The sequence below is a fragment of the Vombatus ursinus genome, unplaced genomic scaffold, assembly GCF_900497805.2.
Source record: "Vombatus ursinus unplaced genomic scaffold, bare-nosed wombat genome assembly UNPS02014768.1, whole genome shotgun sequence".
Classification (NCBI taxonomy): Eukaryota; Metazoa; Chordata; class Mammalia; order Diprotodontia; family Vombatidae; genus Vombatus; species Vombatus ursinus.
In genome coordinates this window covers 33,510,521-33,523,980 of record NW_020954546.1, presented here as the reverse complement: position 1 = coordinate 33,523,980, position 13,460 = coordinate 33,510,521, and the positions used below count along the sequence as shown (strand labels likewise).

The following is a 13,460-nucleotide window of genomic DNA, read 5'->3' as shown; positions in this document are numbered from 1 at the left end:
TAAGCGTTATCTAAATGTTAGCTATAATTTTTATTACCCATCTTGAATGACTTCTAAGAATTGAAAAAAAAAACACAAAACTAAGGAAAGGGGCAGCTAGGTGGTGCAGTGGATAGACCACCGGCCCTGGAGTCAGGGGGACCTGAGTTCAAATCCACTCTCAGACCAGATACTTGACACTTACTAGCTGTGGGACCCTGGGCAAGTCACTTAACCCCAATTGCCTTGCCAAAAAAAAACCCCAAAAAACAAACTAAGAATTGAAAAGTGTCCTTACTTGTGCCATTTTCTAATACTAGAAAAATTTGGGACTCTTGCCTTGGTTAGAGTTAACCCTGAGAACAATAGCATCTGTAGTGTGACCACTTCTGTGCTGGCCAGAAAGCTAAACAATTAGTGGTTCTGCTGCTTGCAGATACACACAAATTCTTTTGGTGTCTAACAGAGGGGTGACAATCAGCATACTCAGATAGCTAACAAAAACCAGCAGAATGCATTGGGTTAAGATTAACTCTATTCTTTTGACCCAAAAGAAAGCCTTAACCGAAGCCAACATCTGACCTGAAGTTAGAAAATTCCTTTTAACTCCTGGTAAATTCTTGACTGTTGGGCTATGGTCTCTAAAACCTCACCCAACAAGACTTCACAGGAGTCATGAGGAGCCCCCCTCCACTTCTTGGCTCCCATAATGCTCCTTGATTTGTATACAAACAAACTTAAGAAAAATAACAAAAAAGCTAGGTGAAGCCGGTCCTTTTTTATACCTGTGAGCAACAAAATCACTAGAGATTCAGCATTCTAGTGCTGGTTTCCATATACCATGAGTGACTGGAACACAAATACATTTATTCCTGTATTGTAACTTCTCTGAGATGTTGATCCTAATCAGAGCAGATCCCACAATGAGCCCTCTTTTTTTTTTTTTTACCATTTATTATGTTTGCTGGATGTGACCATCTCATAACAAATAAAACAATGAGAATGTTTTTGAGAAAGCAGATTTGGACTGCGTGCAAAAACAAAAGGGAAGAGGGAAAATCAGCTTATTCACTCTCTGGGTTTGGGTGAGAGGTAATGAAGACTCAAAGTCCCAGGTCAGGGCATGTCAGAGAATCACTCCCAAGCTTTTTTCTCTAGCCAGCTTGTCCAAGGGGAAAATCTGGTTTGGAGGTAAGTGTGAAAAGGCCACCATATTGGAGGTAGTAGAATAGAGTGGAAATAAATCTGGCTCTGGAGTCAGAGGACCTGGAGTCAAAACCTACTGTGACACTTACTTACCTATGTGACCTAAGAAGTAAGTTACTTACCCTCTGTGGGCCTTAGCTCCTCATCTGTAAAATGATGGGGTCAGACCAGATGGTCTCTGAGGTCTCTGCAAACTCTAAATCTGTGATCCTATGAACTCAATTAAACTCTATCAACCAGCAAGCCTTGGGCTCCCATTAATAAATGTCATTGAAAGGGATATATAATTCTGGTGGGGAAGGACAGAAGGGGTTTGGAAGGGGTTAACCATGGCTCCTAGTATAATGGTTTCTTTCCTCTCCTCTGTCCACCTTCAGCCCTATTTCCATTCTCCTCCTTTCCCTTCCTCCACTCTCCATTTCTCCTTCATCATCTTCCTTTCCCCTCCAACCAAAAAAAAATAATAATAATAGTGCTGGCTTGGTGTCAGGCATTACAAAATTATATACTCTCAAAATACTTCTTAAAATATTACTTTTAATAATTACGGGGGGGAAAGCTCTAAATTTGAAAATCCAAAAGTCTGGATAACACTGTTTTACCATTGTGAGGAATATTTACATGAAAAAATCTTTTTTTATCAGATAACATTCTGAAAACCAAGAGATACCCAATCCTCTTATGACAAACCAATGACAATGTTTCTGTAAACAAACGTATGTCACACAAATCTCTTTCATGGTAACTTGGGGTCCTTTTATCTATTTGAAAATATAAAAATCAAATTGAGTTTGGTTATCTCCCATTCCTTTCTTTCCTAGCTATCTGGGTATAATGTTAATAAAATCAAATTCCTGAGAAAGGTCCCTCTTTTCTAATGCCAGGGTTGTTCCAGGGTTATTGTTGTGACTGTGAGACATTGGAACATTATGGTCTCCAAGAAAGTAAAAATTAGCATCTCTCCAGCCAGCAAGCAAAAGACATACGGTGGGCATGAGAAGCCACCGAATATTACAAAGAATTATGAGGAAGCAGAGTAAATCATACCATTCAAGGAATGCACAAGCAGACAAGGGGACTGGCAAAAGGCATGGTTGGATGATGGACATCTTGTATATGCTGTTGGATTTGATTATAGACTTGTTGGAGTAGCCTGAAAGTCTGGATTGATGCCTTAAGTAGTAATTTCTGACCTACAAAGAACATATCAAGGTTTTCTTCAGCAAACTTTGGATTTCAACCTCTTTACTCTCTTCCCCAATGTCATTTATGTGGCAAGGCTGCCTTTTGGAATCTAGAATAGCATTCACTGAAAGGTGTCATCGTGTATGTATAAAGGTGGCAATGACCTGTATTGTGTCTGGCTGCTGGCATAAACACACACACACACACACACACACACACACACAGCTTTGGAGCTTTGATTTCTCTCCCATTTAATGCTGTCCTCCTTACTTTTAATTTACTCTCTCTTTCAGAAAACTTTATGCTGTAGATAGACCTGTATTTTACACACACCCACACACACAAAGGCTCATTTGTACGCATGCAAACAGATCTCCACCTACAACATAGGAATCTGTGGTTAATGACCGCTGTCAATTTGGTACCAGCCCAGCAGAGATAACTTCTTGCCTTTGTTTAGGTTGTATGATGTGCCCCCATAGGTTAAGAATATTGTGGATTCCCATGAAAGCCCCTCCTTAGTGTCACATGGTTGAGAATTAAGCTCCAATTAGAGAAGTGACATAGATTATACAATGCAAACTATGTTTCGATGCACAAGGAATATAAGAACCAGGTCAAGGATTTTTTATTCCCTGGAGCAAATCAGGCTGGGTATCATTTTGGAATAATTTCTGGTCTGCAGAGGCGACAGTGGCCTTGGATATTTCCTTCGATAGACATTGAACTACAGCCTCTGTTGACTTATTCTTTTGCTTTTCACCTTCCAAGAAGGGAAACAGTGCCACTCCGGTCCTTCTCAAGAACTTCCGTTCTTCCACCTTTCAGTTTATATAATCATGTGATCATTGTTTCATCTTGGTTTTCTAATTTTCCTCAGTGCAAGTTTAAGGTGCTTGGCCACTAGTCCGTTCTTTCCCTTTCTTACTTAATCTCTGCCCCCCACTCCCAATCCCTCTTTTACCCATCTCACTAGGATGAAATGAAACCACATTATCTGCTGGGCACCACAGCAATAAATACGATCATCTTGGTTGGTTGGTTGGTTGATTGGTTGGTTGGGACCCTCTTTAGAAAGCATCGAAATTAGAGGCAGGGTAGTACAGGGGGAAGAGCACTTGATTTAGAGTCCAAGGTTATGAGTTTGATTCCTGCCTCATGACCCTGGGCAAATCACTTTTCCACTCTGGGCCTCAGTTTCCTTACCTGTAAAACAAAAAGGCTGGACTATATGACTCTCTACCCTCACCTACCCCCAACACCTCCCACTCCCCAAGGTCCCTACGAGCTCTAAATCTCTCTGTTAAATGCTACAAAAATACCAATCAAGAAACACAAAGGAAAACTATTTGGATGACACAGCATACACCTTCGGTACACAGCTGGCACAGGCCTGCACACAAACAGAGGGACCCAAGAAGCAGAGAATGGCTCAAACTGCTTCTCTTCATCCAGGTCTCTGAAACAGAGTTGACTCCCAATTATCTATGCTAATGCAAGGGAAAATCTAGAAAGCCTCTCAATTTGGCTTTGGAATGCATAGCATGATTTTTTTTTTAAGCTGATTTGCTTTCCTGATTCTAGTTAGGCCCTCTGATATTCAAATGACTCAGCAGCGGTGGTGGCTAGTAAAGGCTGTGGCAGAGAGGGGTTAGGAGGCCAGGGAAAAATCAGCCTAGGCTTTAAAATAGTCCTAGGCTATCCACCAAGTAGGTCATCCATGCAGAGATAAGTAAGAGCTGACTGTGCAGTTTGCATGAGTCCCTAGGGAAGAACTCTGCTCTTGGATCTTGGATCCATCCCTCCTCCTACTCTCTGTGACTTAAAATGAGAAAACTTCTTTTGTAGGGCCTTGTCATTTTCCTTCTCTCCATTTTCTCATCAGTTTCCTTCTCTCCATTTTCTCATCAACTTCCTTCTCTTCATTTTTCACTAGTTTTTTCCTCTCCATTTCCTGGTTTAAGCTAGGGCTTGGCCAATGAGTCATGGGACCTAGGTTCAAATATCAGATGCTCTACTACCTGTGTGACCTTGGGCAAATTCAGCCTCTCTGGGCCTTGGTTACCTTATCTGTAAAATGAGGGTGGTTGGGCTAGATGACCTTGAAGGTCCCTTCCCCCTCCATGATTGTCTGATCCAATAATCTTGTGAAATGATAGAATTCCTTCCCTACTTCTTCCAACAAGATGCATGGCTGACCCTGTTCAGAAGCCAGGAGTCCCAGGAAAAGGAAATGAAAGAAAGGTAGGCAGAGTATAATAGAAAAGAACATTCCGGCCCCAATAAAAGGAGTGTTCTCTTGAGGCTTAGGTGATGCCTCGCATATCCACCTAACATTCCCATCAAGAGATGACAAATCCTTCAGGTTTCCTTCCCATGGAGGCACATACAATTCTAAACAGCTAAAAATCAGTGAAAAGTTAATAGTTGCTGTTCTAAAAATGAAGCAGGTCTGACCTCAGGGTTACCCCCAAAGGCTGAGAAGCTGGACATGTCTTTGGATCTTAGATTTAGAGGCAGAAAGGGCAGTAAGGGCCATCAAATCCAATCTCCCCATTTTAAAGATGAAGAAACTGAGACTCAGAGATTAACAAACTTAACCAAGGTTATACAACTAGTAAGTGTCAGAGGTCGGACCAGACAGTCAAAAATTGAGAGCCAAAAGGACCCTCAGAAACCACCTTCTAGTCCAACCCTCCCATTTAGCAGAGAAGAAAATTGAGACTAACAGGTTAAATGACTTGCCCAAGATTACACAGTTTGTAAGTATCAGGGGTCTATTTGAACCCAGGTTCTCAGACTCCAGTGCCAATGGTCTTTCCACTGTACAATGGCTCTTTTCAGAGCCCTCCACTTTTATTAAGTAGTTATCATGTGCCAGGCCACAGTGAGTTACAATGAGTTACCATGAGTCACATATGTGAGACTGTGGGTCTCAAAGGACAGACAGCCAGGAAAACCTGGATTCAAGTCCCGCTTTTAAAATACGCTGGCTATATGACAGCAGACAAGTCCCTTAACCTCTGTCTCTTCCTAAGGCATTCCCTACGTGATAACAGGGACAAAAGGCCAGTAGACTTTTTATTCCCTAGGGATTGGGCTATATATGTATGCACGGAGGCGTCGGTAAATATCTCACTTTGCCTATATTGCCCATAAGAAAACCTCTGTGCTCTCACCGTACAGGAGTTATCAGTGCAAGCTATCGGGTGGAATGCACGTTACAGATAGAAAAAAAAAAGATCAGTAAGCGAGGCCTGCTTCATCATCTCCCTCCGCAGTCGTTGGTCCTAGATTATCTGTGGGGCTGAGTCTCCTGGGGGCGGAATATCAAGGCCTTGCCCTTCTCTTTCTCTAGTTGTCTCTTGATGTGTTTGCTCCCATTAGCATTCCCACCAGGGAGAGCTCAAAGGAAGGACAAGAAACAAAAACAAACTCATTTTTCTCCTCATCAGTGACCCCGGGAAAAGCTTGGTGGGCCAGTCAGACAAGGCGTTGGAACAAACACTTCAGATGAAGTTTTTCAGTCATCTATGGAATCGTTGACCTAGACCCAGACCCAGAAAGGACCTCTGAGGCCAACCAGTCAAAATTCTTCATCTTACAAATGAGAAAACTGAGGCCCAGGGAAATTTAGTGACCTGTGAAAAGTCATCCAATTAGTGTAGGAGGCAAGATCCGAACCCAGGTCTCTAGAACCACTGTTCTTTCCACCATCTCAAAGTGGCTTATGGGGTTTGGTTTGGGTTGGTTTTCCTGTGTTCCTGTGAACCCAAGTCACAAAAGTTGGTTCTATTTGCTTTGGAAGCGACCTGGCTTATTTCCTGCCCTCCTCTTATGTGATTGCCCTGGGACACAGGAGAGAAAGAAGAGGAGTTAGCATAGGCACCCCTGCTAGGGACTCTTGGCAATGCCTCAGTGCCCTGGCCACACCCCCCTCGGAGCTTATGCCTGAGCTCAACTGTGGGAACAAAATCTTCATTAGCAGGAAGGCCAGTGGCTAAAACAATGTAAACACGGCTTGGAGGGCCCCGAGCCTAGAGACCGAGCAACACAGAGAACCCGAACCTCCCTCCCACACCCACCCCCTACAGCTCCATGCTGCACGTCAATTAGCTCAAATCCGTGATTTTAAAATTCCCAGTGGAGATCAGTGCAGGGGAACAGGAAGAGCAGACTAGGTACCGAGTGGCACCAGGACCAGGGAGTGTCAGGGCCAGAACTAGAGGCTCTTTGGGCAAGGAATCATTAAGATAAAATGTTTTAATGGGAGGCTTTGAAAGGTCAGCTTTTGATTTGGAGCTCCAATATCCAGTTTCTCCATCCGTCTGTTTCTTGGGGTTCATGACCCAAATCCCCAGTTCCTGCAAGGAGCTGTGTTTTGTACTCTGACCCTAGGCCCAGCCCTTCCTGGGACCTGTGTATGTGACTTCCAGTCAGGTGACTTGTCACTGTGGTTACACAAAGAATCACTCAATCACCAGTAGGTGTCTTAGCACTGGGAGATCAAAGGGAGGAAAGAGGGAGGGTCCTCTGGAATGTCATAGGAACTCAAAGCCCAGGCTTGGGATATTTTCTGATAGGAGTGATTTTTTTTTTGTTTTTTTAAACCTTGGTTCTGACCTTAACAAAGAAAATTAAAATATCATCCAGTATTATGTACAGGGGAAGGAGTGTGGGGAGGGGGAGCCCTAAGGGAATTGCACTTGATTACAGTGGTTTATAGTTTACAACCATTGGACACATTTACTTCTTTAAAAGAAATCTCGGAATCATTTGGGAGCGGGCTGGGGACTGGGAGACTGCCAATATTTACACTGCGTTTGGCTCAGTTCAACAGCACACGTTTCCTCCTCTTGAAACCTCAGTAACAGATTCAAGTTTTTGTTTTTCCATCAGTTTGTTCGATGAAGGACCATAACTTAAAAGCCAGCAGGGAAATTCCTCTTCCTCTTCTTGGGCTCTGAGCAAGCAGCTTTTCTTGCCTCGTTCCTCTTTCCTCGTGGCTTAGAACGAATGTGAATACTTGGCATCTTTGTGATGCATGGACACAATACTGCAAGGAACAAAAGCAAATCCCAGCTGCTGGCAGGCGACAGTCTCTGGTCAGAGCCCCCACCCCCACGCTCTCCCCCAAACCCCCCACACTAAGGGATCGGTGGACCGGGCCACGGGCCAAGCCCCGCAAAGAGAGAGAGACGCTGAAGAGACGTTAGGTCCTCTCCACGTCGCCCATCAGCTCCCTGTGCTTCTCCGTAACAACTGCCCTGATGCCATGGTGAGCTGGGTGATGGTGTGGAAATAGGGTCCTTGTGGATGTGCACGGAGAATGTGAAGGGTGGGCATCACCAGGCTTGCAGAGGACACTGGAGAGAGAAGAGGAAATAAAGTCAACAAGAGGCATGAATCCCATTAGAGCAAGGCTTTCCAATGCACTCTTAGAAAACTAACCATTTATTCCCAGGATCATAGATTCAGAGCTGGAAGGGATTCCAAGGGCTAATTAGTCCAATGACCTCATTATACAAATGAGGAAACTGAGGCTCAGGGAGAAATCAAGTAATTTGTTCAAGGTCATACAGGAAATAAGCATCAGAGAAGGAATTTGAACCCAGATCCTCTATCTACAAACATTTATTAAGTGCCTACCATATACCAAGTTTCTTTAGAACAGCTATATAATCAATGACAGGAATATCATGGAAAGCTGTGAGAAAACAAATTGTGGGAAATGAATGTAAGGGGCAGCCAGTCATAGTGGAGAGAGGGCCATCCTCAAAAACAGGAAGCTCTGGGATCAAATCCTTGCTGCTGACACATATGATCTGGGTGACCCTGGGCAATTCGTTTGACCTCTTAGTGTTTAGGCAGTTCTCTAAGGCCTTGTGTTACAGAGAAGGTGCCAACCTACCATGATAGGGTTTCCTCATCTGGGAACCCATTGCCATACCAAGGAAATCACCAACCCAGTTCCTCTGCCTATGTGTTAGGAACTGGAGATAAAAAGAGAAAACAGACAGACACACACACACACACACACACACACACACACACACACACACACACACACACACACACACAGAGTTCCTGTCCTCAGGGAGCTTACTTTCTACAAGAATCCATCAAGTATTTATTGATGGGCTACTATGTAGGCAAACCAGGTTTCTAGGAAGCAAGGGGACAAGATGGAAAGTCAGGAGCCAGTCAGCTTTCCTGGCCATTTTTGGGTATGGACTTTGGTTAATAGACACTTTAAAATACTCATTATCCAGCTGTCCTTCTTACTCTGAGCTTTGGGGTACTTCTTTTCCATGTACAGTATGTGCTCAGCGCTCAAGGGTTCAAGGTTGGGGCTGAGTGTAGGGCAGGCCTCATCTCCTAAAGGTTGGCCCACAGTAGGGCCCACAGCAGGTCTACCAGTCTCAGCACAGCGCTGCTCACCCCCTTCTTATTTCAGTTTTGGCCCAGCCCTTTCTGGAAGCCTCAGCATAGACACTGAGGAGGCCCCTTAAGCCAGAGTCTCTCGAAGAGAAATTTTTGGAGTCAACCAGGAAGGGCAGAGAAGAAATGGAGGATGTGGCTTCTGCAACTCTTACTGCCCTGTTAGCAATAAAAGCATGACGAAGCAATCAGGGGAGATCAGAATTGTGGATGATAACCATCCGCAAGGCCACTATCTCTGACATTGCCCTAGGGAGCAGTGGCCTCCACCGGTTGGGCAGGCCCCCATCAGAAGATTTGGGGTCAGAGAATCCCCTCTCCTCCCCTTCCACGAGGCCCTCTTGGCCTCCTGCTACTTCATCACTCACAAAAGCAGCATAGCACAGCGCAGAGTTAGCTGACCTCAGAGTCAGGGAGACCCAGGTTCAAATTCCACCACTGACACATCCTGGCTGTGTGACTCTAGGTGGATCACTTGATTTCTCAGTGTAAGTTACAGAACAGGTGCCATCTGCATTGGTGGAGGGAGCTTCCTCACTGGGATTTCCCAACACTTATAAAATCGTAGGTATGGATTAAAAAAAAAAATTCTGATTGCTAGTCTGTCTCCATCTTTGCTTCCTGACTTGTACTCCTCCTAAAGGTTCTGTTTGGCTTGAAGCCTAATGGCCTCTTCTCTCAAAAGTTCATGGTGGCCCCCTGACAGGGATTAATAATCTTCACAGGGCAAATTCCATCTCTCCTCAGTTCCAAACACTGTTGAGGAGGAAGCGAGTCTCTTGCCTCATTTTTCTCTCTTTAAAAAAAAAAATCTTATATTTATGGATATCTTTTTTTTTTCATTTTTTGGGGGGCATTGTGAAGGAGGGAATTTTATTAAGCATTTATTAAGCACCTATTGTTTTCCAGATACCATGCTAAGCATTTTACAAATATTATCTCATTTGATCCTCACAATAACTATGAGAAATGGTGCTGTTATTAGCCTCATTTTACAGTTGAGGAAACGGAGGCAGAAAGAGGTTAAATGATCTGCCCAGGATCACACAGCTGGTAACATCTGAGGCTGCATTTTAACTCAGATATTGTTGACTCCAGGCCCAATACTACCTAGCTGTTAATCATGTTAATTCTCAAATACATCCTTCCTATTCTTGAGAGTCACCCTTTATATCTAGAATAAGAAAAAGAAAAAAATATAAACAATTCAGCAAACTCAATCAACACACCAGTCCTGTCTCATAGTAACATATATACAGTAATCCACACCCATAGTCACCCACCTCTGCTAAGATGGAAAGTGAGTTAGGATGCACAACTATGGGGAAAGTTGGGTTCTAGTCCTTTCAAATTCCTCAGGCCTGGGTCCTGGTCCTCTGGAATGCCCCTTATGTCTTCTTTCTCCCTTTCTGTCCTCCCTCCTCCATGCTCCATACTCTGCTCTCCCCTAAGGGTTTATCAGGATTTTTTTTTCTCTCCAATTTTCAGATTTTAGGAGTAGAGGAGGAAAATGGCTTGTGACCTTGCAGGTTTCAATAGGAGAGCAAACACCAGGGGTAGATAAGGAGACGCCAGCAAGATTCTATGACCTGTCATTAGGGATGGGCCTCCCAGCTATCAAATGTTTGCTGACATAATAAAATGGTGGCAGGGCCCTAAATGTTGTCAAAGGAACCGAAGTTATTTGCCTCCCCTCCAAATCTAAACAAAAACATCTGATAAGGGACACACTGTATTCCCAGGAAAACTGAAGGTCCGTCCCGAGAGGGCTTTGGTGGGTCCCAGAAGGAAAATTTCAGACCTAGCTAGATTGGGAATCCATTCCCGCCTACATAAAGACCAACACGGGGACGTAGTAGTCAAGGAAATTCTAATCCTAGGGGTCTGTCATTTGTCCTGTTGAGGGAGAGGGGGAAGAATTTAATAGCCATGTGGCTAAATGTGCCTCCTTCCTCCTTTTCAGAAAGACACCTAGGGAAACCAGTTAGAAGCTAGACAGGTTGAAAGTACAGCAGAGATGGCCCTGGGTCTTGAGTCAGAGAAGATGGATTCAAATTCCCTCTCTGATATTTACTTGGGTGACCTTGGACAAATCACTTAACCTCTCTGGGACTCAGTTTCCTCACCTATAAAATGAGAGGATTGGACTTGATGACCGCTAAGGGCCCTCCTCAATCTAGGACCCTATAATTTTTGGCTCTATGTGTGTATGTGTGTGTATTACAGCAGGAGTTTGTACAATGCCGGGGATTTATGATGTAGACTTTCCAGGTCTATTTTCAGCATCCCTGAGGAGTGCCTTGTTTCCGTAGACACTCTCTTGACCTCCCCATAAACTGGGAAGTGAGGGCAATGCAGGCAGTGGCAGCAGCAGCTGGGTAAGAATCCAAAGACAGACCTGTGGCCAACTTGTGGCCTGTCTATGCTTGTTGACGCAGGTCCCCGCTTGCTGAATTAGGTCTGTTTCCAGTCTCACAGGAGGCTGTTTCCCAGGAACCTAAGTGGGAAACTGTTCTGATGATAACTCATGGACAACCACGGATGCATGCGTGTGCGTGTGCGTGTGCGTGTTTGAAACCCGAGCTGCCTTCTGAAGGCTAAGAATAATGAAGAATAATCTAAGAAGATTCCCCGCTACCACGTGTGTGACCTTAGCTAAGTCATTTTATCTCCTGGCCCTTCGTTTCCTCATCTATAAAATGAGGGGTTTGGGATGGAAGACCTCTAAGCTGCCTTCTACATCTATGTCTATGATTCTATTACCTGAACAATACAATTCACATTCAAAGCTCCTAAAAACTGGCCCTATAGAGCCCTGGGAGTATGTCTATTTTCCCCATGCAGGGTTTGGGTTTGAGCCAGTAGGGAGGGATTGGGATCAGGAAATCACAGATTCATAGTTTTAGAGCAGGAAGGAACCTTAGAGGTCTCCTGGTCTAATGACTCATCATACAGATGAGTAAACTGAGGCCTGAGAGGTAAAATGACCTGGCCAAAGTAACTCAAGGTTGTAATGTGTCGAAAGTGGAGCTCAAACTCAGTTCCTCCATGAACCCAGTTCTCTTTCCATTATACCATGTTGCCTATTGGACTACAACGAAATACCTACTGTACTTAATCATTCTTAGGCTTCAGAAGGCCCATCAAATACCCCTTCCCCTTATATGCTCCCCTTTTAGCACTCTGGGCCTTCCCTCAAGTTAGGGGATGAGTCTGGATAAGGTTGGAAGAGGAAGAAGCTGGGCGGGAGGGATGGCGAGGATGGGCAGAGCTGCCTTGGTTACAAGTGCCAGCAACTGAGAAGTTCTGTGATACCTAGAAATAGGTAGCTACAATTAGCCGCAGGTCCCTCTCCCCAGGAACTCTCCTTCTGGCCTCCCTCAAAGGACAATGAGGTCTGGGAAGTTGATATCCCGAGAACTTATAAGAGAAAAATATTATTTGGACCAATGGTAGCCCAAATATCTCTTCTAGAGTCTTCAGAGTCTAATATTTAATTAGATCTTAGGTCTTTTATTTAGAAAGAGATTTTGGATTGTGTATTTAGAGTTGGGGAGGACCTCAGAGGACAATCTGGATAATGAACCATCTAGTCTAACCCCCTCATTTTACAAATGAGGAAACTGAGACCCAGAGAGATAAAGAGATTTGTCCAAGGTTACATAGATAGTTTCGAAGGCTAGATCATAGAATCATAGGTGTAGGAACCTCAAATGCTGTATAGTCCAACCTCCTCCCCTACCACTTTATAAATGAGGAAATTGAGGCCAAGAAAGGTTAAGTAACTTGCCCAGAATCACATAGAGAGTAAGGATCCGGCAGGATTTGAACTCAGTTGTTCCAGACTCTAAACTACTCCATCATGACGCCTTCTAGTCAGTCGGTAGATAAATCCATCTCTAAAAGAGAGAGGGTATCATAGTGGCTAGACCACTGGACCTGCACCCAGGAGACCTGGGTTTCATTTCCACATTGAATGGCTGTGTGACTCCGGGCAAGTCACTTGAACCTTAATTTTCTCATCTGTAAAATCACAGTAAGTTTAATTTACAGGATGATTGAGAACGAAAATGATTTTCAAAATTGTTATGTGCTATTTAAATGTCAATTATTATTCAAAAGGTGTATAGTGACTAGGAATATCAGTAAAAAAAAAAAAAAGCAGAAGTGATACCCAGATTTTTTTAGGAAATTAAGAAGTATCCCATTTGGAGTCAGAGAATATAGGTTTAGCTTTTAAGACCCTTCACAACCTGGCCTCTGTCTATCCATCCATCTATTGATCTATCTGTCTGCCTTCTTTCTATCTCCTCTCCCTCTCTTCACTTTCCTTTCTTCCTCCCTTCCTCCTTCCTTTCTCTTCCTCTCTTTCCTTCCCTCCCTCTCTTCCTTTCCTCCCTTCTTTCCTTCTCTCCCATTCTTATCCTCCTTCCTTCTCTCTTTCTCTCCCTCCTCTTCTTCCTCCCTTCCTCCTTTCTTTCCTTCCCCCCTTCTCTTCTTCCCTCCCTCCCTTTCTTCTATCTCCTGGGTCTCCCTTTCTTGCCCATGTTAGATACACTGCAGCCACTCACTGGCCTGACTCCAGGGCACACAAGCACAGGAGTTTTGACCTGCTCCATTTCCTGAGCCAGTTTGCCCTCTTTAGGCAG

The 13,460-nt window shown here is 44.1% G+C and overlaps 1 protein-coding gene across 2 annotated transcripts in view; it reads right to left on the bottom strand.

The window, feature by feature from the left end:
- Window positions 1-7,525: 7,525 nt before the first annotated feature.
- Window positions 7,526-13,460, bottom strand: part of LOC114043437 (hepatocyte nuclear factor 1-beta) — an 83,114-nt gene continuing 77,179 nt past the window's right edge. For both annotated transcript variants that reach the window (XM_027862566.1, XM_027862567.1), the window contains exon 9: window positions 7,526-7,736. In XM_027862566.1, the coding sequence (XP_027718367.1) occupies window positions 7,716-7,736 (21 nt within the window). In that variant the 3' untranslated portion in view covers window positions 7,526-7,715. The remainder of the gene's footprint in view (window positions 7,737-13,460) is intronic.